At 53.6% G+C, this 25,352-nt stretch overlaps 4 protein-coding genes and 1 long non-coding RNA gene across 7 annotated transcripts; 1 reads left to right on the forward strand and 4 right to left on the reverse strand.

Moving 5' to 3' along the window:
* Positions 1 to 1,117: 1,117 nt before the first annotated feature.
* On the forward strand, positions 1,118 to 10,773 carry OTUD3 (OTU deubiquitinase 3). 3 transcript variants are annotated; one of them, XM_036396146.1, is made up of 8 exons: positions 1,118 to 1,313; positions 2,283 to 2,431; positions 3,163 to 3,275; positions 6,746 to 6,886; positions 7,577 to 7,702; positions 8,299 to 8,395; positions 8,635 to 8,816; positions 9,148 to 10,773. In XM_036396146.1, the coding sequence occupies exons 1-8, from the start codon at positions 1,141 to 1,143 to the stop codon at positions 9,319 to 9,321; spliced, it is 1,155 nt and encodes a 384-aa protein (XP_036252039.1). In that variant the 5' UTR covers positions 1,118 to 1,140; the 3' UTR covers positions 9,322 to 10,773. The 3 variants fall into 3 exon arrangements, with proteins under 3 accessions (XP_036252039.1, XP_036252041.1, XP_036252042.1); XM_036396148.1 differs by having other exon boundaries at positions 6,764 to 6,886; XM_036396149.1 differs by lacking the exon at positions 1,118 to 1,313 and adding an exon at positions 1,374 to 1,403.
* Positions 10,774 to 13,227: 2,454 nt separating this feature from the next.
* Positions 13,228 to 14,556, reverse strand: LOC118694977 (basic phospholipase A2 caudoxin-like). Its single transcript, XM_036396336.1, has 4 exons — positions 14,500 to 14,556; positions 14,207 to 14,354; positions 13,887 to 13,993; positions 13,228 to 13,370 (listed from the first exon to the last, which is right to left on the reverse strand). Exons 1-4 carry the CDS (start codon positions 14,525 to 14,527, stop codon positions 13,228 to 13,230), a joined length of 426 nt encoding a protein of 141 aa, XP_036252229.1. The 5' UTR covers positions 14,528 to 14,556.
* A 3,530-nt stretch (positions 14,557 to 18,086) lies between these two features.
* LOC118694980 (uncharacterized) lies at positions 18,087 to 18,936 on the reverse strand. Its single transcript, XR_004981494.2, has 3 exons — positions 18,866 to 18,936; positions 18,412 to 18,468; positions 18,087 to 18,236 (listed from the first exon to the last, which is right to left on the reverse strand). It is a non-coding gene; the product is annotated as an uncharacterized LOC118694980 (long non-coding RNA).
* A 301-nt stretch (positions 18,937 to 19,237) lies between these two features.
* On the reverse strand, positions 19,238 to 20,112 carry LOC118694979 (basic phospholipase A2 homolog). Its single transcript, XM_036396338.1, has 4 exons — positions 20,070 to 20,112; positions 19,656 to 19,800; positions 19,439 to 19,545; positions 19,238 to 19,362 (listed from the first exon to the last, which is right to left on the reverse strand). The coding sequence occupies exons 1-4, from the start codon at positions 20,107 to 20,109 to the stop codon at positions 19,238 to 19,240; spliced, it is 417 nt and encodes a 138-aa protein (XP_036252231.1). The 5' UTR covers positions 20,110 to 20,112.
* A 2,351-nt stretch (positions 20,113 to 22,463) lies between these two features.
* Positions 22,464 to 24,491, reverse strand: LOC118694978 (phospholipase A2, membrane associated-like). The gene is made up of 4 exons (XM_036396337.1): positions 24,455 to 24,491; positions 23,624 to 23,768; positions 23,298 to 23,404; positions 22,464 to 22,609 (listed from the first exon to the last, which is right to left on the reverse strand). The coding sequence occupies exons 1-4, from the start codon at positions 24,489 to 24,491 to the stop codon at positions 22,464 to 22,466; spliced, it is 435 nt and encodes a 144-aa protein (XP_036252230.1).
* Between the last annotated feature and the right edge of the window lie 861 nt (positions 24,492 to 25,352).

Consider the following 25,352-nt stretch of genomic DNA (forward strand, 5'->3'; position numbering starts at 1 on the left):
CCTGGAGCCTTCTTTTCTCCAAACTGAACAATCTCAGTTCTCCCAGCCTTCCCTCATGGGAGAGGTGCTCCATCCCTCTGCTCATCTTGGCCTCCTGTGGACTCGATGTGCAGCAGTTCTGACAGCACCGGGCAGTTTTTGTCCCGATGCCAGCAGAGGAACCCAGAGTCACGGGCACAGCAATGCCCTGGTGGCTGCTGCTGCTGCTGCGTGATTCCTTTAACCGGTTCCTGTGGGACACGTGGAAAAGCCAAAGAGCAGGAGGCTGGCAGGGAATCCTCCCCAAGAGCCCTGCTCCAGATAAATCACCCATCTTGCTGTGCCCCTTTTCCAGCATCCTGTGAGGCGTCTCCCTCAGTGCTAGACGAAGCAAGACGCGGAGCCTCAGTTTATTACACTTATCACATTTAATTAATCATCGCTGTCTCGGCTCCGCAACTGCCCTGCCGCCGGTGTCAGCCCTGTTCTCCTGGTGCCACCTCGCGGGTACTCCATCTGCTCAGCTCCCTGTTTGCTGGGGGTTCATTTCGCAGCGGTGATTTGGGGTTGAGCAGCGGGATTGGGGCTGAGCAGCGGTCATTTGGGGTTGAACAGCGCTGATCTGGGCTGAGCACACACGGTGTGCGGTGGCGTGTCCCGGTGCAGAGCGGCAGCAGAAAGCGCCCACCCGTGAGGTCAGAGCCGGGAAATTTGCCGGGCAGCAGGGAAATGCTCTTGGGCGGGGGGAGTGCAATTAGCAGCAGAGGCCAATTAGCGGGAAGCCGGCAGCTTTTGGTACAACATCGGTGACTGTGGCGCTGCTTTCCGCAGCCTCCCCAGCCTTTCCTCGCGGACACGCCGCTCTCAGCACTTGGCTGCGCCGCCCTTCCCTTCGCCGCTCCCGCTTTTCCATGCACAGCCTCAGTTTCCCTGCGGGACCCCTCTGTGCCCTCCCTGCTCCTGCTCCTGCTCCTGCTCCTGCTCCTGCTCCTGCTCCTGCTCCTGCTCCTGCTCCTGCTCCCCTCCCGCGCTCCTTCCTCCTCCTCCTGCTCCTCCTCGAGGCTCCCCGGCCGGGCGGGCGCTCACGTGACCCCGTCCCGGCGCCGCGGTCACGTGAGCCGCGCCCGGTTGCGGTCACGTGGCGCGGCGGCCCCGGCGGGGATGTCACGCAAACAGGCGGGCAAGGCCCGGCCCGCCCCCGCCGCCAGGAAGGGCCGCCGGCCCCGGCATTCCCCCGCCGGACCGGCCCCGGGCTCCGCTGCGGGAGGCAGCGGCGGCCTCGCCGGGCAGCTCCGGGCCCTCGGCCTCAAGCTGCGGGAGGTGCCGGGAGATGGGTGAGCGCCGCGACGGGTGTCGCCAGCAATCCCGGGGATTCTCCCGACATCCAGCCCTGAAGGCTGAGGGCTTCCTCCTCCCCGGGCAATGTGAGCCCGTGTCCCCGGGGCCGAGGGCTTTCATTGATCACACGGGTGTGAGCCCATGTCTCCGGGACCGAGGGCTTTCATTGATCCCGGGGTGGGAGCCCGTGTCCCCGGGGCCGAGGGCTTTCATTGATCACACGGGTGTGAGCCCGTGTCCCCGGGGCCGAGGGCTTTCATTGATCCCGGGGTGGGAGCCCGTGTCCACGGGGCCGAGGGCTTTCATTGATCCCGGGGTGGGAGCCCGTGTCCCCGGGGCCGAGGGCTTTCATTGATCCCGGGGTGGGAGCCCGTGTCCCCGGGGCCGAGGGCTTTCATTGATCCCGGGGTGGGGAGCCCGTGTCCACGGGAACCGAGACCTTTCCTCTCCCGGTTGAAGTGGGCCCTGCGCTCCGCAGGGATGAGGATTTCCCCGCCGTGCCCTCAGGGATCTCTGCTGTTCTCTGCGGTTCTGTCGGGCCGGACGGCTCGGCCAGTCCCGGCCCTGGTACCCAGGGGGCCGGGGGCTCCAGTGTCCAGCGGAACTGAGCACAGGAAGGGCCATAAATGTTCTTAGGGAATACTTTCACCGCGTTTTTTTTCTAGAAGGTGAAAAGGTAGCAAGCGTTCCTGCTGAGAAGTTGCTCAGTGGGGCATTTGTTTGTCCTTCGTTGCTTTATGTCCCTTGTCCGGTGTCAGTGTGGGACAGTTTTACCATGACACGATCACTCAGACCCAGCCATTCAAGGCACAGGGAACGAGCAGGAAATTCAAAGCACAGGGAGCGAGCGCTCCTCCGCATTCACAGCCTCGCTAAACCGGGCAGAATGAGCACAGCCCCTTTCCCTGTGACCTGTATTCCTTCTGCTGCCCCAGACACGGCCACTCCTCATTCCCTCTCTGCAGGAACTGCTTGTTCCGGGCGCTGGGGGATCAGCTGGAGGGGCACTCCCGGAACCACCTGCGCCACCGCCAGGAGACCGTGCAGTTCATGGTGCGGCAGCGTGCCGACTTCGAGCCCTTCGTGGAGGATGATGTGCCCTTTGACAAGCATGGTATGGGCTCCGTGGGACGGCCTGGGAGGCATCCGTGTGTTATGCAGTTCCTTACTAAGCAGTTCCTCATCCCAGAACTACCTTAGGGCTCCTCTCTAGTTTTCAGAAACAGGGACTTCATGTTTATGGCTCTTGTGGTGTTGTGGGAGGGTGAGCTGTTTAATCTTCATTGAATTTGTCCTGGACATTATTTAAATTTGGGAGAAACATGGAGAAGGAAAGAGAGACCAAAAAGGCAAGGAGTAAAAATTAGGTGTTTTCAAAAGGAACTTAAGAAAAATTGTCTCGTTCTCCTTGAATACTGGTGGGTATTTGGCTGTTTTGGTGAGTGGCTGATTTCTTTGGGTTTCTTTCTCCTTGGCACTCAGTATTTCCTCCTGGGAAGTGAAGGGAGGATCCAAACCAGAGACAAAATACAGCCCTTGATGTGTCAGGTACCATGCAGATGATGCACAAAGGTAGTTTGGTCATGCAGTACATGGCACTCCTCCTTCTGAGCTAACAGAGCCAGTGGCCTTGCTTTGTCTAAGGGTGGAGTGCCTTTTTTAGAGATTTCTGTGGTCCTTTAGATGCACTACCTCATGCTGCAGCCAAATTCTTGTTTCACAGGTGGGATTTCCCTTCCAGAATTTCTTGGGCTCATGTTGAAATCTCACCCCTCATTATCCCTCCACTGCTTTTGGAAGTATCAGAAATTAGGTTCCAACTCTTGTGAATGTTTTCTCCTTTAGTTGCCAATTTGGCCAAGCCTGGTACTTTTGCTGGCAATGATGCTATCGTGGCCTTTGCAAGGAACAATCAAATGAATGTGGTTATTCATCAGCTCAACACTCCACTGTGGCAGGTGAGACACAAAGCTTCTACATTTTTGCCTAATTTTTACCTGAGGGATATAAATACTGTGTAAAATTCCTGATTTATTAAAAAAGAGCATTAGCTGCAATGATCTGGGCATGGTGCAGAGCTGTGCTTGGTTTTTGAAGAGAGGAAACACTTGAGATTTTGGCTAGGAGAGAGGGAAAGAAAGAAAGAAAACAGTGAGTGTCTGAGAGATGGGTATGTGGGGGCAGAACAATGTGTTTTACTTGGGTTTTAAGCTATGACCTTCAGTGCCATGCTCTGTCTCCTCAAGGTCAGACTCCATTTGAGCTGACTTTTCTGATAGGAATCCCAGAATGGGTCAGGTTGGAGGGGACCACACTGGATCTCTGGTCCTGTCTCCCAGCCCCAGCTTCCTCAGCCTTTCCTGGGCAGAGAGATGCTCCAGGCCCTTCCTCATCTCTGCAGCCTCCACCGGCCCTGCCCCAGGAGCCCAGGGCTGGACACAGCACTCAGCTGAGTGGGACAGAGGGACAGGGTCACTCCCTGACCTGCTGCCAGTGCTCCTCCCAGTGCACCCCAGGGCCCCCAGGACACTCTGCTGGCTCCAGGACAGCTCATTGACCACCCCAGGTCCTCCCTGCAGAGATGCTCCAGCAGGTCACCCCTGCCTGTGCTGGTACTTGGGGCTGTTCCTCCCCAGGGGCAGGACCTGCATTGATTGCCCTTGTTGAACTTCAGGTGGTTCTTCCCTGCCCATCTCCATCCTGGTGAGTCCTTCTGAAGAGCAGCAAACCCTGGAGTTTGAGCTAGGCTTAAGGAAACCTGTGCAATAAGACTCAGGAAGGTGGAAATGAAGGCATAGCAGGGCATGCACTGTGTTGGAGTGAAGCTCCATCAATTCTGCATGGGATGTGGAATGCCAAGGTTTCTGACAGATAGAGAAATGAGGTTTTAAAATAATTTTTAAAACCTTAAAGTGGTGTTTAATCAACTCATGGAAAGAACTGTGTGGTGTGTTTCCTCTGACAGGGACACTGAAACAAGTAATCCATCAGGTCCCTTGTTTTCTCTTTGTTGTTGTTTTTCCATGGCAGGTGGAATGGGTCCATGCTCAGTCAGCCTGGTCTGCAAGTGAGAATCTGTATTCAAGCCAGGATTGTTTCTGGCCTCTATTTACAGACAGAACCAATGAAGTGTATAGATTAAACAGGGCAGTAAAGATAAAAAACCAGATGAAAGCTGTCAGTAACATCTTAACTGCATTTAAAACAGCCTCACGTGGATTCCTGAAATGAAACAAGTTTTAAACTCTCATTTATGGGTAGCCATGGGCAGAGGGACAGGTGGGTGAAGTACCTGCAGGGGAGGTCACAGGGGTGGTTTTCATGTGTTGTTCCTCAGTGTTATCACTTACTGCAGTTTTGTTGTCCTTGATTCTTTCATCTCCTCTCAGTGCCCATGTCAGGGTGTCAGTACAGAGTTTGTGATGAGGTTCTGTCCTGCCTGAGCAGTGCTGTTAGTGAAGGGTTGTGTCAGGCCCTTGAGAATGGTGTGAGTTAGGAGAAGTCTCATGAAAAGCTCTTTGCAGGTGGACATCTCTGTATAGAATTGTTTGGTCTTTGAACACCCCTTAACTTTTTTGATAGTGACTGTAAGTTATAGAACTGTTAAAGTTGGAAAAGACCTTTAAAATCATGGAGTTCAACTGTAGACTCAAGTTAGCTGAGATTTGTAGGTTATTTATTTATTTATTGGCTTTTTGGATAACAGGCTTGGTTTTTTCCCCTCTGTTTTTAATCTGCAGCTCTAATTTATGTACCAGTTTTAGTGTGTTCATAGAATGAGAGGATCCTGGGTTGGTTTGGGTTGGGAGGGACCTTAAAGCTCATTCAGTGCCACCCCCTGCCATGGGCAGGAGCATCTTCCACTGTCCCAGGCTGCTCCAGGCCCTTTCCAGCCTGGACTTGGGCACTGCCAGGGTTAGGGTTAGGGTTTAGGGTTAGGGGTCCCTGCCAGGGAGCCAGGGGCAGCCACAGCTGCTCTGGGCACCTGTGCCAGGGCCTGCCCACCCTCACAGGGAGGAATTCCTTCCCAATATCCCATCTAATCCTGCCCTCTGGCAGTGGGAGCCATTCCCCCTTGTCCTGACACTCCAGGCCCTTGCCCACAGTCTCTCTCCACCTTTCCTGTCAGCTTCTTCAGGCACTGGAAGGTCACACTTAGGTCACCCTGGAGCCTTCTCTTCTCCAAGCTGGACAATCCCAATTCTCCCAGCCTTTCCTCATAGGAGAGCTGCTCCATCCCTCTAAATCAATATGGTGGCCTCTTCTGGGCCCACTCTAGAGTGGAAAGAGGCTTCCCTAATGAGAGCTAAATTGGCTCATTTTCAAATCTTTCAAGAGCTTTGGGAGTTGTTAGATACCTGTTCAAGCTCTGGCAGAGGAGAAATGTTTAAAATAAATCTTACCAAGTTTCTGCAGTGGAATAATTTAATAGAATAGAAAGCAGGAGTTAAGTGTAACCAAGTTTTGGGTTGGAACCTGAAGGTAAGCAAGGGTAAAATATAAAATAGATGAATGGAGAATTATTTGTTGGAAAAAAACCTGATGTCATTAGTGCAGCACAGACTGCAGGCAGGGCTGAAAGGTGCCTTGGTGGGTGGTCTGGGAGCTGAGATAAGGCAGTTCACAGACGTAAAAGGGTTGGGAAACTCTGGAGCCCTGAGCAAGGAGTTCTGGTCCTTTGCTTGCTGACGTCTGGAGAGCTTTGGGTGAACTTGGGCTGGCAGGTCAAGCCAAGCTGGTCTGCAAGTGCAGTGGGATTTTCTGCATTCCTGGCAGGAGCTGGAATGGTGTATAACTCTTATCTAATAGTTTGAGACACTGATAATCAGGGTAGGAACTATTCTCACATCAGTACAGATAATACTCAGAGCAGGAATTTTCTGTGGAAATTGCTGTAACTTGGTGCTGACAAAGCAAAGCAACATTTGGTTGTTAAACAGTGTTCCTGAATGGAGTTAATACATTTTCATGGATTTGCTTTCTTTTAAAAACAAAACACAGCTGCTTGGAATGCTGTTAAAACAGCATCTTGTCCCAACATCAAAATTTACTCTGAGTGACTGTTTCCACTGTTGCTGTCACTTGAATAGCCTCTCTTCCCTCATATTTGAGAGTAAAATGACACGGTACATTCCCTGGGAGATCTTGCTGAAGCTGGTTCTGGGAAGATGATCAGAAAACAGATAGCTCCTGAGGAAAGTTCAGGAAATAGTTCTGAGCTTTCCAGAAAAATATTTTCATTCCACATTTTGTTTATTCTGATGTAAGTGCCCGATATTTTACATCTGGCTTTCATACCTCCTTCTCTTCCTGCTTCAAATGCTCAGCAGCCACGCACTTGCCTCCTTCCTGGTGTTTGCCATCGCTGCAAAAAACGAATACTCTGAGAAATCAGGTGCTGAAGCTGATTCCAAATGCTCATTTGCAGTTTGTTTCTTTTGTCGAGATCCGGGGCACGGACAGGAGCGGCGCCAGGGAGCTGCACATCGCCTACAGGCACGGGGAGCACTACGACAGCGTCCGCAGGCTCAGCGACGACTCGGAGGCGCCGGCCCACCTTCGGATGGAGGTGGGCTCTGCTGGAATGAGCCAGCTGGGGGTGGCACACGGGGCTGGGCAATGCTGCCACTTGATTTCCACTCTCATTTGGGAGGGAGGGAGGAGCGGGGTCGCCGTGTTGTGCTGGGAGAGCAAAGCCCTGAGGTTGTAGCTCATGCTGCTGGCTCTCTCAGAGGGGCTGTGAAGGAGGATTCAGTCTCTGGGCTGGAAATGGAATCAAAGCTGATGCTGTGATGTGGGCTGTTTGGAAGCAACTTCATCTAAATGATGCAATCGTGCACCTCAAATGGAAAAACAGAGGGAAGGGAGGAAAGAGCTGGAAATGCAACAGAGCTGGATGTAGTTGTCTTCCTCATACCTCCTTTTTTGATGTTGAGGAGTAATTGTGCTGTGCTTGAGGTTCTCTGCACACAGCTGAGGTGTGGTATTGTATTGAAAATATTCAATTTAAAAGCTCATTTATTGTGATTAATGATGTTGTAGTGCACTGGAGTTTGTTCAGCAGTGCAGGAGATAAGGGAAGCTCTCAGCCATGGTGGAAGTTACACAGTTTCCAAGAGGGTTTGACACGGGATGTTCCCAAGAAAAGTGTGCCATGATGATTACTGTTGCTAGGATGTCAGACTTTGTTGGATTGCATGCTTGTGTGATCTGCTGGGTGTGTGATCTGTGTGATCTGCTGGGCTTTGCTCTTCTTCAGATGCTTTGCAAGAACGATTCCAATAAGCCAGAGGAAGTGAAGCCACAGAAGGGCAACTCCGAAGATGAGACTGAGGTGGAGATGGAAGATGCTGTACAAAAAGTGTGCAGTGCAAGTGGGTGTTCAGTAAGTATCAAGGAGCCATTCTGGGCTTAATGTTCAAACCTTGATACATGGAAGTAGTCCTGGGAAAAGTTGTAAAAACCACTCATCTTGTACAAACTTGTACATCTTGTACAAACCATGGCCATCAATCAGGGTGCATCTCATCCTAGAATCAGCCCTTAAATGCAGGTGAAATACCAACTTTTTTGTGAATACTTGATAATTTTGGAAGGTTTGTCTTGAGGTTCTCATAAAAATTCACTTGGAAACAAATCCTGTAAGTTCTGAAATCCTTTGGGGGTATTGAAGATCCCTGATAAGTGGATAATCTGTGACTCTTGGCTGTTGGCACTGTGCAGGTGCATAGAACAGAAAGGGCCAAGAGGGAAGCATAGCTGTTTTCAGTGTAAGCTTTTTCTGATAGCTTCAGGAATTTAAGGTTTTTTCTGATAGCTTCAGGAATTTAAGGTTTTCCCCCCTCACCCTTTCAGAAATGAAGCACAGACCAACTGAATGATCATAAAAGCAGCAGCCCCCTTTCAGTGGTGCAGGTGTTAAGTGTATGTGGGTCAGAGATTTGAACTTCCTCAGTGTTCTCCTTCCCCTCTTGTGGACAGGACATGGATTTAGTAAGCCACGTTCTTGAGGTGGAGGACTACAACGTGGAGTCTGCAATATTTGCCATCTTGCAGATGAAGGAAGGGGAAGGAATAGGTGAGTGCACAGTTTGTCACCGGGGGCTTTGGTGACTGTGATGTTGGTGTTTGGGACAGGAGCAGGAGAGGTGGGGTTTGTGTGCTGCCACTTCAGCCCCCTGTGCTCAGGAAGGTTGTTAGTGAGGGCAGCTTCAATCCAGCTTCCAAAAAGCCCCAGGATTTCTGGGGAAAAGAATTGGCTGACAGTGCAACAGCTCCTGGGTAGAGCATGTCTGAGGAAACCTCTGCTGTTGGCAGGTGCTGAGGAGCAGCAGGAGCCCCTGGGGAGGGAGCAGAAATCCTGCAGCAGGACACTGTGGGAAGAGAATGGAACTGGTTCAAGAATCTTTGGAAATCAGAGCTTCCATCAAGGTGAAGCAGAGACCAACAAGGGACAAGCTGGATCCAGGGAAGAGAACCGAGCCAGCAGAAACCCAAAGGTGTGTGAGGGGTTTGGCAGCAATGTGAGCACCCCTCAAAGACTGGGGGATGCCTTAGCATTGCTTCCCCAGCAGCTCTCTTCTCCTTTCAGTTAAAAAGAGCTTCTGCTCACTGCATTTTGTCACTGCTGCAGCTGTGAGTGCTCTGCCACAAACATTTCCTGGTGACACGCAGCACTCTTCCCTAAACAACTTGGAATAAAGTCCTGATAAATAGTTAGGAATGTCCTCTGGCAGCTGCCTTGCTATCTGCCTGTCTCCTTTATTACTTTTCCCTGGCTGAGCAGAGCACGTGTGGTTTGAACTTTGTGTTTTCATCCTTCCCTTCCAGGTGGCCAAGAAGCAAAGGAAGGAGCAGCAGCGGCTGGAGAAGAAGAAGCGGCAGGAGGAGAGGCACCGGCAGAAGGTCCTGGCCACCAAGAGGGACAGTGCAGACACCAGGACAGAGACAGAACCAGCCAGCCATGTCACCCTGGTCAAGGCCATGGCTGCCCTAAACATATGACTCAGTGCTCTGATGAGAAAAGCAAATAAAACTGATGAAGACAAAATTCCCCCAGGAGAATTTCCAGGCACCCCTGTTTATCTTGAAATCCATCTCTGCTGGGATTTCCAAACACAAGAGAACTTCCTCTTCCTTTGCTTGTGGGGAGGACAATTGTTCATTGATTCTGCATCAACCTGTGGTGAGAAAAGTTGTTTAAACTTTTAAGAGGAAGTAGAGACTTGGGTCTGTAATCTTGGAGTCACAGGAAGGTCTGGACCTTTTCTTCACGCAACAGTGTCAGATTTATTTTGACAGCTCTTGATGTGCCTGGTTTTGTTTTGTTTTGGTTTTTTTTTTCTTTTATTTGGTTATGCCTGGAGGACCTTTATTTTACCTTGCTGTCAGGGTGTCAGACAATCTCTTAACAAATCTCAACTCAGGAATATCTCTAGTGGATCTTTTTATATTTAAATTCAAATAAAGTAAGAAAACAGAGTCCCAGAATCCTTTCCAAAGCAAAGTGTGTCAGCCAGCACTCATGTCTCAAACATGACATTCCTCTTTTGTTTGCCATGCAGGAATACAGTGACAAGTTTTAATCTCACTAGAACTGCTGGCATTGCACTGAGCAGGTTCAGAAGTGATGAATACATGGAGGGGAGATGGGGATTGCTGCATCCATGCTTGCTGGGGTTTGGGATCAGCTACTTTATGATGAGACCTGTAGGAGGGAAAAAAACCCCAAAACAATAATCCCAGTGGACTCAAGAATGCAGAGCTGACTCTTCTGACCTGGTAAAATGTGACAGGAACAGGCTTCAAGTTTCTGATGAGTGGTGTTACTTGGACACCTGGAATCTTGTCCCCTTTGCCCTTTCTAGAGCTTTTGGGCCACTCCAGGGCTTTAGTCCAAGTCAGGAGCTGGATAGGTGTCAGTCTCCAAATGAAATTAGTACAGCCAAAGGACCAAGAGTCCTGGGAAGAACCTCCCAAGCAGCAGTGATCCCTGGGAAACCTGCCTATTTCACTTCAGAAATCAAGCTTTTTTCCAGGGTAGGTTTTTTTTCTTCTTAAATTCCATTTTAGTGAGGTCACCAAGTAGGATGACAGCTTGATTCTTGTGATGTTTTCCACTGTAGGACTGAGAATTTGGATAGAGGTGAAAGGACTGTGGGATTGATCAGCCTTTGATTTATAGCTCACAGGGTTTCAGCTCCACTCAGGTTTTTGGGCTTGTAACAAGCACTAAGCTTGAAGAAAGCACATGTGCACTTACACACTGAGACACCTCATCAGCCAGGGCAGAGGTGAAAGGGATTTTTTAAAAGTGGGGAGTGTTGCATTTGAAAAACTTGTCTGTGCTTAAAAGTTTAAAAAATCAGCATGGAACTATTAATGGGTTTTTTACTGAACTGCCAAGAACTGGGCTGATACTTGAAGAATAAAAAGGAAGGACCTCTCCTGTAAGAACTGGTGGTGTAGGAATTCCTTTTTCTCCAAGACAGTCATTTTTACAGTAGTGGGAAGGGAGGTGAGTCACAGCTTAGTGGGGAGAAAGTGCAAGTTCTTTCAGGGGGTGATGAATTGTGGCAGCAGGTTTGGCAAGGCAGTGCAGGTGACTCTGTCACCTGTGTCCTGCCCTGTCCTGTGTTTTGGTCTGAAAGGCAGCTGTGTTCTGCAGGTTTGAAGAGATAAGAAATTGCAGTTGTGCACTGTGAGTTAGAGTTTTGATCTCAATGAATTGGGGTTTTGTCCTGTGGAGCCAGAGCTGATAAGACATTTGTTGTTGGCTGGAGGCCAAGGAGGGAACCCAAACCTCACCCCATGGTGTGCAGGGTGAAAGGAGGGTCTGCAACAGCAGCACCAACAGCAAAGGGAGAGACTGGCCCACAGCTCGTGGCCTCTGATACATGGAACAAAATCTGGGGCTGAAAATGCTTTCATTTCCAAGTGTAATATGATTAAAATAAACTCTTAATGTGCTGGGCTCATAAATCTTGACAAACCAGTCAAATTCCCTTTATCTTGCCAGGGTAGCTTTGTGCCTGCACAGCCATTCCATAGCCAAAGATGTTAAAACTGATTTTGTCCATTTCACATTTTTCCCGTTGAAATTTCCACATTCCCAATGTATTTTTTTTTTTCCTAGGGAATCTTTGTGCAGCATTCTTCACAGAACTCAGTTTCTGCAGTGAATTTGCTTTAAAAACTGATGGTGGGTTTTCCTGGGAGGAGGAAGGCAGGCAAGAGAGCAGAGCAGAACAACTGTGATTCATCCATGGTGTGTGTTTACTCCTTGGTGGAGCTGAGTGCTCCGTAATCCACGGGCCAGGGGTGGACAATAAGCCCTGGATGTTCCCCTGGGCTCTGAGGAGGATGACTGTTTGTTCTTAGCAGCTGGCTGACAAATATGAGGGTGTTTTGGCTGTTGCTGCAGCAGGGTCACTGTGAGCCTCTCAAGGGCAAATCCGCAGCAGGAGGATGTAGAAAACCACTGTCCCTGCCTCCTGTCTCCCTCCATCATCTTCCCTGGACTTATTTTCCCAAATCCTGCCCCTGCAGGTCAGGAATTCAGTTGAACTGGAAGTTGTAAGCATTTGGGCAGGTTCTGGCTGACCTCCATTAGCCTGGCTGTGTATGGGAAGGGTTTTCTGCCCGTGCTGTTCTGTGTCTCCTTTCCCTTGTTCCTACGTAGGAGCTGCCTTCTGGTTTATCTCACAGCTTTGCCACATTTGCACCCATGGCCTCCATGCCTGCAGAGCTTTGGGAGCTGCAGAAAGGGAGAGAAATTGGGCATGAAGAATGCTCCATAATCCAGAGTGGGATAAAAGAACAGAAAAGGGAGAGAAAGGGAGAGAAATTGGGCATGAAGAATGCTCCATAATCCAGAGTGGGATAAAAGAAGATGGTTTGTGCTGGTGTTGAGCTATGGTGGTTCCTTGGAGCTTCCTGGGTGTAAGCAGCAGCCTTAGAAGGCAGCATTGGCTCTGTCTCAGCTTCTAGAATCCTTATTGCCTGTAGAAAATGAGAAGAAATGGGTGGTTTGGAGTTATAAAGATACCACATTTACTGCAGGAGCTTGAAGCAGGGGTGCTGTTGCTTGTAGTGAAACACTTAACCAAGGCAGGAGCCCTCAGCACTGATGTGGGAATCAAATAAATTACCCTTAAAACTCCTTTATTTTAGGCCAATCACATCTCACACCTCCATTACAGCTGGAGGTGCCTCCATTGAGGCCCAGGGTACAGCCAGCCCTGGCTTGTTAGAGGTAATTAGGGCTAATTTGGGATCATGTGCTGCTGTGGTGTGGGACAAGGTGGCTGCATGGAGCTGCAGCCTGAGGAGACATCTGTGTGCAAGAAAGAGCCACCCAAGCCTCTGAGACCCCCCCACTGGGCTCCCCTGTGCCTGCAGTGTGTGTTAATTGCTATAAAAGTCATTAGAAACGGGATGGGGCTGGATTGTGGATTGAGGCTGAGCTCCTGGAGAGAAGCTGGCCTTGGAGCCTGCTTTGGGTTTGGGGTGCAGCAGCCACTTGCTGTTTCTGTGGGCTTTTTTTTTTCCTCTGGAGCTTTTAAGATTTACTGGTTGGCCGCTAGAATGTTACTTCTGGTCATTTTTAAAGAGAAAGTATATGCAGGAAGGAACATTTTCTTCAAAAAATCAGCCCTCAAGCTCCATGCTGTTACCTACCCCTTCCACCACTGATTCCCAAAACACAACACTGGCCACAGTTTTGAAACATATCTTTATTTGCAGGGTTTACCTGATTTTTATGAGTTATTCAACCATGGGAAGCAGGTTTTCCCCGTGCTAAGGCTCTGGGGAAAGGTGCTGGACAATTCTTCAGTGCCCCAGGGAAGGCAGAACCCCCCAGTTCTGATGGTTCCTGCCAGGTTTGGAGCTGGGCCATGGCAGGAGTGCCTAGCAGGAGGGTGTCTTGCCCCTGCACTTGGAGTTGGGGTAGTTGCTGTAGGATTTGCGGTAGGAGCTGGCTGCCCTCTTGAAGCACTCCACCGCCCTCTTGTCGCACGCACACGTCCGCTTCTGGCACGAGTTCCCCTTTCCTGGAAGAAAATTGGGGGCAATGGAGGCAGCTGAAGGGTGTGAGGGTCAGGGGGTGTTTTTTGACCGTCCTCACAGCCCCTCTGTTGAGTTTGGGGTGTCTCAGGTGGTCTCGTGTCTGGGGTGTGGAGCATTCACTTCACTTTGTCTCTGATGTGTCTGTGGGTGTTTCCCTGGGTCTCTGGGATGTGCTTTGCTGTGGTCTGTGCAACAATGAGCACTCAGGGCAGCTGTGCCAGGTCCCCATCCAGCATGGGAGGCTCCTCTCAAACCCTTGGTGTTTGGCCTCTTGGGAAGGACAAGGCCCCTCCTCAGGGAAGTCCCCAAGCTCTAAACTTCACCATAATCCAGCAGATACTTATTTGCCTTATTCCTGGCACTTTTCCTGTATTTCCACCCACTTCACTGTGTGTGATTTCCAGGCCAGGATGATCTAAAGGGGATGTTGGAAGCCAAGCTCCCCGAGTGTGGGTGGCTGTGCCTCCCTGCTCAGAGCTCTGCCCCCGCCCCGCTCTCACCGCAGGTGATTTGGTTTCTTCGGAAGCTGTAATTGTAGGTGGTCGTTTTGGGGCTGCAGCCGGACGCGACCAATTTCTTGTAGCAGCAGTCGTGGGCGTGGCAGCACCTGGGGGCAGGAGAGCCGAGGTCAGGGACAGGTGGGACAATAAGGTAAAACATCAACCACTGCATCTTTGCTGCCGCTGCACCGCTTCTACCGAGGCTTTAAGGACAAGCAACAATTTTCTCATTGCTAATTCCCCCCTCAGGAGCAGGACCCAGATTGCAGTGCTGTACCCAGGGAGGTGAGGAGGGCTGGGGCTCTGCCTTGTGCCAGTACCTGTCAGTGGCATCCAGGGGCTGTTTGGAGCCGCCCCAGCCGCAGTAGCAGCCGTACCCGTTGTAAGCCAGCGCCGATTTCCCCGTCTTCTGCTTAATCATCACTGCAAACTGGGCCAGGTTGCAGCTGGCAAGGGCCAGTCCTAGGACTGCATAAGGGAGGGTTAAAAGCACCAGGAAAAGCAACCTCCCATCCCACCTTTCCACAGCAAAAATGGGATCTCACCATCCCCACCTGGCTGTGGACAGGGCCTGGGAGCTTTCCCGGGGTGGGAGCTGGTGGGGGATACTCACAGAAGAGGAGCAGCGAGAGGAGCTTCATCCTGGCACTGGCAGCTCTGGGGTTTGGTGAGCCCAAGGTGCTGCTGGTCACACCTTTTATGGCTGTGCACCCTCAGCAGGGCCCCTCCTCTGGGGAGCCCAAAGTGGGCAAATATTGACAATCCTCACCATACTGGTCCCGCTGCTGTGCAGGTGTCCTGGCACTGCTGGAGGCTGTGGGATGCCTTATATGGTGGAGCTCTTGGCAGGAGGGTTTGGATGTGTGGGGTCTTGGCAGGAGGTTTTGGATGTGTGGAGCAGCCTGGGGCTGAGTCTGTGCATGGCTCTGGGCGTCTCAGCGTTCCCAGTGCTTCCCTGAGTAAAATGAGAGAACTTGAGGGAGAACAGGAACCATTTAGTATGAGGTGTCCTTGCCCATGGCAGGGGGTGGAATGAGGTTGTCTGAGGAGTCTGTGATTCCATGATCCACTTTCTTCCTGGATGACAGATTTTTTTTATGCCTTGGCTAGAAAACCCCGTTCTGTGTCTTACTGTTTCCATCCTGACTTAGCTGGGCAGGGAGAAAATGCAGCCAGTGCAAAGATTCCTCCCCTTCCAACTTACCAGAGTGGCTGAGATGCAGCATTGGGAGTGGAGGAAGGTCCCATGGTCTCCAGAATGGCTGTTGCTGGAGATGGAGCTGAGCAGAGGCCATGGTTGGTGGTTTTCTTGCTAGTGGGGCTTTTTCAGTGCCCAGTTCCCTCCTGCATGTGGGGATGCTCCATCCCTTTCCCCATGTGTGCTGGGCACGGTGTTTTGCTCTCAAATACCTCATGGCATGAGGTGTGTGGTTCACCTTTATTTAGAAGCAAGATAAGGCAAATGGCAGAGAAGAAAAAATGCAAGTGATGTATGATGGCAAGTGTGGGAAAAGAGGCTGCTTGTGTCGTTTGCTTGGGGAGAATCTCTGATTAAATTGGTGGTACTGAGCAATCAGTTAGCAGATATCTTCTGGCAGAGATTGCAGCTGCTTTGTGGTGCTTTTTGGGGAACCCCAGCATGGGCTAGCACTGAGGCAGGGGAGGAAATCCCCACAGGGCTGGCAGGGAAACTGAGGCAGGGAACAAGGATGCAACTTGTGTGGGAATCAGAGAGATGCTGAGAGAAGGGAACTCAGCTCAGCAAAATCTCTTCCCCCCTCTGGCATGGGCCCTTTGCCTCATCAGCTCTCTGGGCTAATTTAAGTAGTCTCCTGGGGTGGTGTTGAGTTAATTGGCTAAACCAGGATTTGCCATAATTCAGGGTTTTCCAAGTCCACAACCTGTTTTATCACAGGGCAATAAGGGATATTCTTGTCCATCAAAGTGGCTGAGCTCCACTGAGAGTCTCTCCACCCCAGCCCCTCTACCTGTGGCAGGTTTGCAGGATCCCTTCCCCAAATGGGAAATAATTCCCCCCCCCAAGCCAAATGCCTCCTGGGAAGCTGTGGATTTTGTTTCATAGTATGAAAACCACAACTCTTGCAGCCCAGTTTATTGCAATGCTCTGTGGGGGTGCAGCATCTGAGCCAAACCATCAGCATTTGGAAGATTTGTATGAATGGATTTGTACAGCCGGATGTCCAAGCAGGAAAATTCACGGATGGTTAAAATTCACCCAGAATTTACAAAGGGAGAGTGTGATTCAGTTTGTCCCAGCCTGCAATCTGTCTGGGCTGTCTGTGCTCTCGGTGAGGATTTGATCCTTGATTTATGCCCTGCAATTATCAGCTGTGGGCACAGGGCTCCTTCCTCCTCTCCCCCGGGACTGCACACGGAGATTCCCTGATTCCTGGCTGGCATCGCTGATTTCAGGGCTATTTCCTGGTGCCATTGATTGCAGCTATGGGGCAATCCAAGATGGGAATTCCAGCTGGGTATCAGCCCCTGAGGAAAGTGTTTTGTTGCCGTTTCTGTGGCTTTATTTCCTTGCTGAGCCCCCCTAAGGTGGTTTGGAGCCTGGAGACCTGCCGGGGTCAGCACCCCAAGGCACAAAACCTGGGGATGCTGAAGTGGGGGGAAGCAGCCGCTGCCTGAGCTGCCTTTTCCTAAGGAATGTGCTCAGGGTTATTGCAGAATTGGGCCAAAACATTCTTTTCTGGTGAGATCTCTGTTTTGCTCAGCACTGGGTGTGACGCAAGCTCCCGGCCATGGTGTCACAGCAGAGATTTAGGGGATCACAGAATGTCTTGAGCTGGAAGGGACCCACAAGGATCATCCAGGTCCAAGCCTGGCCCTCCCACGCCATCGTGCCTGCCCCCAGCCCTTCCACCAGCCTCATTCTCCCTCTCTCAGGAAAACTGGACCTTTTCAGAGCCTGAAGGTTTAGAGCTGAGTTGGGGCAGTTCGGGGGTGAGTTGTGTCACCTCTCAAGTGTCGTTTTTGCTGGGTTTCAACAGGAAACCTGTCTGAGAGGTGAAGGGTGGTCACTGGGCTCAGCTGAATCACTGCACGCTGTGAACCGGTGCTTTGGGCTCTCTGGTTTTATTTTGGAGCAACAGGAGGGAATTTGCTGAGAAGAAGAAGCGGAGGGAGCGGACAGGCTGCCAAGGGGACGCTTCCCATCCCGCCCCTCCCGGGACAGGGGCAGGGGTCCCCTCCTCCCTTGTTTTGCTGTGCTGGACCTCAGGGAGCGCCGCTCCCCCTCCTCGCATGCGGCTTCACCGGAGGGTTCCTGTCCTCGCCTGGAAGCCAAAAGGCCCCGAGGGGGAGACTCGCCAGGGCTGGGAGGCGCTGCCGGCGCCGTCCCTTCGCCGATCAGCCCGGAGATGGTTCCGCAAAGGGAGTTCTTGCTTCAGCAGCGCCCGGCTCGTCCCCGGCACCCGGCGCGGCGGCGGAGCTGAGCCCGGCCCAGCCGAGCCCGGCCCAGCCGAGCCCGGCACAGCAGCATCGCCCTCTCGCACCTGCAGGCGCCTCGCTGGCAGCGCGTCCCCGAACCTGCGGCACCGACAGCGAGCCTGAGAGCTCCGAGCAGCCCGGGAAGGGGGCCGCGGACAGGGGATGGTGCGGGAAGGGGCGTCCCGAGCCCCTTTGGGCGAGCACTCACTGCAGGACGGGATCCCCGCCCGGGGCGCAGACAGGGCCTGGGCCGGTCCCGCCGGGCACCGCCGCGCTGCCAGCCTGGCATAGCAGCAGGCTCGGAGCAGGCAGCACCTGCGGGAGGAGCAGAGCCTGGGCTCGTCGGGAATGTGGCACCGGCTGCTGCCGCCCCAGCTGCCACAGGCTCTGCCAGCCGGGCGGGAGAGCCGCCAGCTCTGCTTCCTCCTGCTCTGGATCGCCCAGAAGCTTCTGTGTCCTGCCCGTTCCCACGCCAAGGCTCTGCCTCCCCGTGCAGGCCCTGCCCCGCATCCCGGCTTCAGGAACGTCCCCCTGCTCTGGTGCCATCCCACGGACCGGGCAGCTGTCACTGGCACCGCCCTGCCCACTCCGGGATGGAGTTAGGGGTGAACCCTGCATCACTTTCCCTGCTTCCCGAAAACCTGACTCCTTCCTGCTGCTGCCAAGCACCCGGTCTGCATTTTGCAAAGCTTCAGCGGGGGCTGCTGGGGTGGTGCAGAGCCCCGGGGTTACCCAGCGTTAGCCCTCTGGGGCAGCGTTGCCTGTACCGATCCACCGAAGCCCTCGAGGTGCCCCATCCCCTGTAGCATCCATGGGCAGTCAGGTTTCCTACGGTGCTTCCCTCGAGTCCCGGTGTGAATGGGCGTGGGTGCTTCCCGTGCGCTGTGAACACACCTAGAGTGACCGTAAAATGTGATTTTTTTTTTTTTTGTAAGTTATGTGCCTCTTATGAGTTATGAGGCCTGGGGAACTGGGGAGCGAAGGAGGCTTTGCTGGGAGTCCCCCTGAGGAGTGCACAGGAGTTTGGGGATGAGCCTGGCTCTCGTCTGTGGGTCAGGGATGCACTTACAGCAGGCAAACAGCGTCATCAGCACCAGCAGGACCTTCATCTTCCTCTCACCTGGGCCTGGGAGGAGAAACAGGGGACAGGCTCAGCCAGGCAGCATGGCCAGTTTGATAGGAGCAGCCGTGAGAAGCTTCCTCTGAAATCGGATCAACGCCAACATCTGGAGGGAGGAAAGCAGCTGTGCCCCCTCGCATCAGCGTTGCTGCCTCTTGGCCGAGAGCGAGTGGTGTCACCTGAGCATCGCCCAGCTCCTGTCCCACCCCTCCAGCACCTCTCACCTCCCGTCCCACCGCTTTTGGCCCCCAGTGCAGCTCTCCCGGCGCAGGGCAGCCTCGCACCGCTTCCATTTGGAAGCGATTTCACTTTTCCTACCGGCACGGGCCGCTCGCTGCCTCCTCCCAACATCCCCCCCGGATTTTTCTGTCCACAGCAGCGGAGTGAGGGGGGTGTCGCTCACCAGGGATGGTGCTCGCTGTCCGTCTGTCCTCCCGGGGAGAGCCTGCCCTCCGTGCGCAGCCCGCGAGCTCCAACTGGAAGCTCCAAGAGGATTCGTCTGTCCCAAAGCCAGGAGCGCTACGCCCCTTCCCCCGGCCAGCCCCCCTCTGCCGCGGCTGACGCAGGGGCCGAGCCCGAGTTCTTGGAAAGTTTTGGGAAGATGTTGATTATTTACGGGGATTTCTCTCCCTGCCCAGCAGCAGCTCTCAGAGGACCGGGGACGTTGAACACGAGCATTGTTTATTTCCGCGCTGATTTAATTTACAGCGGCTCTGGTGTGGCCAGCACAGGCAGAGGGATGAAGGGCGATCCCGGCGCCGCATCCCAGCTCCCATCACCGGCACAGCCAGTTGGGGTAGAGCCGGTAGCGTTTCTTGTAGCTCCTGGCGTTTCTCCTCAGGCACAGCGCCAGGCTGCGGTCGCACTCACAGGACAAGAAGGAGCACCGGGAGTCCTGACCTGCGGGACGAGGGGAGCCCAGGGTCAGCCCCGGCTTTGAGGGGGCTGGCACCCCCTTTTCCAGGGCCCTACTCACCGCAGGAGAGGCTGCCGTAGTGCCAGCTGTAGGAGTAGGGGCGTGTCTTGGCATCGCAGTGGTACCTCTGGAGGTTCTCGTAGCAAGCATCATGCAGCTGGCAGCATCTGCACAGGAGATTGAAGCTTTAGGGGATGGCATTTTCTCCCCCTCATGCCACAAATTTAAAAATATTCAAGAACGTGTCTATGCAGGGGGTTTTTAAGTGGATTCTCACCTGTCTGTAGCATCCTTGGGCTGCCCCCTGCCCCCCAGCCCACAGTAGCAGCCGTAGAAGCCGTAATACAGAAAAGCGTTTTTCCCTGTTGCCTCTGAGATCATCTGGTGCAGCTGCAAGAGGTTCCCGTGGGCTGGGGACAAGCCTGGAGGGGGGAAATCAGGGAGACCACGCTGATTCCCTGCCCCCTCAAGAGCAGCTCCATCCCTCCAGCCCCCAAACTGGCACCAGGGTGGGGATGTCTTAGAAATTATAACACAACAGAGAGGAAATGTGTTCCCAGCTTGGCACGGGAGAGCTGTGGCATATCTGGGAGAGCTGGTGATGGGGAGAGGTGGAGAAATCACCAGCCTGGTCCTAATTTCAATGGATGTAACTGCACAGAGAGCCTTGGGGCTGAGAGAGGACACTTACCCCACACAAACAGCACGGAGAGGCCGAGGAGAGAGTTCATCCTTCTGATGGCTCTGGGAGAGAAAACCAAACCATTCTCTGTTATTCCAACCACCTTCTTTCTTTCCTCATCATCCAGGAGCAGAGGTTCTCCCTCTCTCTGGGGAGTAGGAGCAACGAGGGGGTAAAGATGCCCCCTTGTTTCAGCACAAAGCATCAGGGATGGGAAGCAATGGGAATCAGATGGGGGAGAGGTGAGAAAAAGCAGAATCAGGAGAAAGGAAAAAATTGGGGGGATATTCAGCCCTCAAGGGCTGCACCTACTGCTCTTCTGGGCTGGCATCTCAGGCAGCATCTCCTGCAATCCTGCTTCCCAGCATGGCACTTGCCCAGCTTCTGGTGGAAGGAGGAAAAGAGGGAAAGCAATCCTCCATCCCCACTTACCTTGGGAAAGCCCTGCTGGCCTGCAGTGCCCTGCAGCCAGCTGTGCTTCCTTTATATACCTTGCTCCCATCTGCCTGGGTCTCCTTTGACCCAAGTCTTGCTGACTGGGCTTCCCTGCAATGGAGAAGGTGCCATCCTTCCCCTTCTGAGGAATGCCTGAAATCCCCTGAGGGCCCAGCCCCGTACCCCACGCACGGGGTGGGTGCTGGGTGGGATGAGGTGGAAAAGCAGCGTCACTTCCAGCCTGAGGAGGAAGCAAACACACTCTGCCTCGGTCAGAGATGCCTCCTCCTCTGCCCTTCCCCGCACCAAGGAGCCACATCAGGGGGGAAAAGAACAGCTCTGGCTCAAGCTGGGCATGGACACAACAAGTTTGGGGCTTTCAAGGAGGTGTAAGGTGGCTCAAGGAGAGTTATCACTTCTTTGGGCAGCACTGAAAGCATCTCTAAATGTGCAGTTCCCAGAGTCACGAGGCTGGGCAGACACTGGATGATTATACCCTCACTCACTATGAGAAAACAGAAGCAAAATTAATCTTCTGAGGTGAGAAAGTCCAACTTCCCTTTATTTCTCTCCTTGTGGTTTTTCCACCCCCTCATTACACCCTCCTGCAGGAGCCATTCAGTCATCAACTGCCCTCCTAAATTAGCACTTGTCTAATAATGTAAGTGGTCAAGGCTTTGAAATCTTCCTTCCTCTGTGGATGATTATTCTTTAACCCTTATTTCCAAGAATTATGGAATCCCAGAGTGATTTGGTTTGGGAAGGACATTAAGGAAGGAAGGTGACTTGTCTGGTTTTTGTCTTTTGTGCTGGAAAAATTGTTTTTTGTTGTCCTCCACTGACAAAGTTTTCAGCCAAGCCCTGATTCCGGCTCCGCTTTGTCTCTGGTGTCACTGAGTGATGCTCCCTGGCTGGCATGTGCCTTGTGCTTATCTGAATTGCTCACAGCCCATTAATGCTCCTCTGGCTAATTACTGCCTCATTAATAATTTACAATTAATTTATGTACTCATGCTTTTTTCCTGCTTTTAGTGTGTTTGCATAACAAAATGTGTTTCTATGAGATGCTTTATATGGAATTGTTTATAGCAGGAAATAGATGTAAAAGAGCAGTTGTGTCATTCCTAGTAAAATCCTCACGTGCCACAAGCCAGACATCCCAGAAGATACTGGGGATACTCCTGTGAGCTTCTCCCTGTGCTGAGCTGTGCTTCAGGCTGTCCTGACTCTGGACAAGAGGAACAGAAAAATGACATCCAGCTTAGAAATCCCTGTGGTGTGAAGCCTCTTATTGCATTCCTGGGACTGTTCTGTTAGCGTTCCTCACAAAGCTGTTGGGATGTGCCCTCTGAGCTAGGGATTAGAAATTCATAGAATCCCAGATTGGTTTGGGCTGGAAGGGACCTTAAAGCCCATCCAGTGCCACCCCTGCCATGGCAGGGACACCTTCCACTGTCCCAGGTTGCTCCAAGCCCTGTCCAACCTGGCCTTGGACATTTCCAAGAGGATCCAGGGGCAGCCACAGCTGCTCTGGGCACCCTGTTCCCCAAACTTCTAGCTCCACATTGGGATAGATGTGTGAATTACAGCCCTGTTGGGACCATGGGAGTTTTGGGGTGTCAGGCAGATGGTGTGGCTGAGGGATGTGGAAGTGCTCCCCAAACTGGGCAGCCACCATTGCAGCCCTTACAGAAAAACACCATGGAGAACCAGTTTGCATCCCTTTTATTGTATCTGATATCTTTGCCGGGAAATGAAATCAAGAGAGGAGGAAGGGACACAAAAGAGGAAGCTGGTGCGTCTTTCCAGGAACTGGTGGGGTCTCCATCCGTGGTGTGTGTCGCCTTCTCACCCTGAGCTGCACCTCACAGGGAGCCTCGGGGGCTCTGCCTTTAGTGAGCCCCCAGCCCAAGCTTTTCTTGCTGGGGAAAAGCAAAACCTGGAACTCAGTGTGCAGATTCGCCCTCCTCAGCACTGGAGCTTGCTGCCTTGGCACTTGAGCTTGAAGTAGAAGCGGTAGGAATTGTTGTAGGAGTGCAGGGAGCTGGCGAAGCACGAGGCCACCGCGGTGTCGCACAGGCAGGTCTCCCTCTGGCACCAGCTCTGCTCGGTACCTGCGGGGCGAGCACGGAGCCCTGCGGCGCCTTTTCCCCGGGGCAAGGGGAAAGAGCAGCGTGTGCCGGGACTCGCCCTGCCCACACCCTCAAAGCCAGTTTAATCATCGTGGCCGGGGGACGGGGCTGGATTCAGCCGGGCGGGAACGGGGATGGATTCAGCCGGGCGGGAACGGGGATGGATTCAAACGGGGAAGCCCCTGTGTGTGCTCTGCTCCGGGGATGGGGATGGGATGGGGATGGGGATAGGGATAAGGATAGGGATAGAGATAGGGATGAGATGGGATGGGGCTGGGGATGGGGATTGGGATGGGGATGAGAATGGGAATGGGAATGAGGATGGGGCTGGGATGAGGATGGGGATGGGGCTGGGCATGGGCCTGGGGATGGGGATGGGGCTGGGATGGGGAAGGGATGAGGATGGGGATGGGAATGGGGATGGGAACTGGGATAAGGATGGGGCTGGGGATGGGATTGGGGCTGAGACTGGGATGGGCCTGGGCATGGGCCTGGGGATGGGGCTGGGATGGGCATAGGGATGGGGCTGGGAATGGGGATGGGGACTGGGCCTGGGATGGGGCTGGGATAGGGAAGGGATGAGGATGGGGCTGGGAATGGGGATGGGGACTGGGCCTGGGAGGGGGCTGGGGGTGGTGCTGCTGCTGCCCACTGCCTGGTCAGCACTCACTGCAGGTGATGTTCCCATCGCTGGAGGTGAAGCTGTACGGGGTGATCAGGGGGCTGCAGCTGCCCTCCCTCAGCCTCCTGTAGCAGCAGTCGTGGGCTTGGCAGCACCTGCGGGGACACCAGGTCAAAGCGCGGCCCCCAGAGCCCCCCTCGGCCCAGCTGGAGGCCAGGGGAAGGTCCAGCCTCAAACTGAAGGCGACGAGCAAGAGGAGGTGGCAAGGGAACGGCGGGAGCTGGCTGGGGAGCGGTGCAAACCCCTCAGCGCTGGGAGGCAGCCAGCGAGCGCCTCCTCGGGAGCTGGGGGCGTGGGCCCGCTCCGGTACTCACCGGTCGGTGGCATCCACGGGGCTCCCGGAGCCGCCGATGCCGCAGAAGCAGCCGTACCAGCTGTAGGACAGCAGGGCGCTCCTGCCCGTGGCCGCCCGGATCATCCGCTCCAGCTCCAGCACGCTGCCTCCGGCCCCGAGCAGCCCTGGGGGCACAGCGGGGCTGCGGCAGGGCAGGGAGCCCGCGGGCATCCCTGCACCTCGCACCAGGCACGGGCATCACCCTGCGCTGGCACTGCCCAAACGGGTGCGTTCAGGAGTGGAATCGTGAGAGGCTTTATCCCCTCCTCCAGAATTACGGGATCATGGAATGGTTTGGGCTGGAAGGAACCTCCAAGCCCATCTGGCTTTGCTCCACCTCCTGCCATGGACAGGGACCCCTTCCACTGTCCCAGCTTGCTCCAAGCCTTGTCCAACCTGGTCTTGGACACTTCTAGGATGGGGGCAGCCACAGCCAAAGCCTCCTCTCAGCCACAGCCTCCTCTCAGGGAGGATGGCTTTTTCAGTCTGGCTTTTACAGCCTCTGGATTTGGTCTGGCACAAGATATTTTAGCCCCTAGTCCGGCTCTGTCGTGCTGCAAACTGCAATCCCCCATCACCAGGATCAGCCATGGGCCTGGCACAGGCAGGAAAGGTGACAAAGGCTCCAGCGCCTCCCAAAAGAAATCTGCACATCCCAAAGGCTCCCCTTCCCCAGCCCTCCAGGACTGCAGCAGCTCTACACGAAGCACTGGAGAGAAACTGCCAGATTTAAACAAAAACCTGAACTGTGCACAAAGGCTCAGGGTTTGTAGGTGGATTCTGGCCTGGCCAGGGACAGCAGGGCACTTACCACAAGCCAGGAGCACGGCAAGGAGGAGATTCCTCATCCTGGGGCTGCCCTGGAGAGGGAACAACAAGGATGGGTGATGATCCAGGGCAGACAGAAGCTTCTCCAGTGCCCAGAGGAGCTGGGTGCACCCAGGCAGTGCCTCAGGTGACGTTGCTGTCACTGTGGGTGCACAGCCCTGGAAGCATCCCCGGGTGAATCCTGGCTGCTCTGTATCCCAGTTTGGGATGTGGGGCTTGGCAGGGACCCAGTGCTTTGTCCTGCCTGGGGCTGCTGGAGCAGCTCAGGCCCTGCAGCCTTCCCCCCATGGCCTGAGCTGCCTGATGAGCACCAGGGCAGTGAAATCCCCTCTTCTTACCCTGCCTGGACCTGCAGTGCAGCGCTGCCAGCTCAGCAGGGTGGGTTTATATCCCTGTGAGGCCCACCCCCTCTCTGTCTGTGCTGATGGTGTCAGTTGTCCTAAGCCAGGCTTGCCAGGAACAGGGAGCTGATTCCCATCCTTCTCTTCCCCAAAAAACATGAGTTTTCCCACTGCAGTGAGCACCAACTCTTCCTCCATCATCTTGCTCATCACTGGGCATGAGGCCATCTCCATCCCTGCATGAGGCCACTCAAGGCCTTGGCCATGGCCATGGTTTTAAAATCCATGGGATTTGGTGGCTGGAGAAGTGGGACAAAAGTGATTTACACTCAGGATGGCACCTCAGAGGACGTTGAATCCTTGTTCCAGGTGTGGAGGCAGCACTTTGGGCTCAGTATTTCCTCAGTTTTGCCAACTCACCCCCTGAAGCCTCAAAGATTTCTCTTGGCTCCTTGCAACTGCCCCCCCCCCCCCAAATCCATGGCTGCATTCAAATCCAGCTGTGCCAAATTGCAAGGGAGAACAGCAAACACCAGGACT

Source organism: Molothrus ater, chromosome 23 (genome assembly GCF_012460135.2).
Source record: "Molothrus ater isolate BHLD 08-10-18 breed brown headed cowbird chromosome 23, BPBGC_Mater_1.1, whole genome shotgun sequence".
Lineage (NCBI taxonomy): Eukaryota > Metazoa > Chordata > Aves > Passeriformes > Icteridae > Molothrus > Molothrus ater.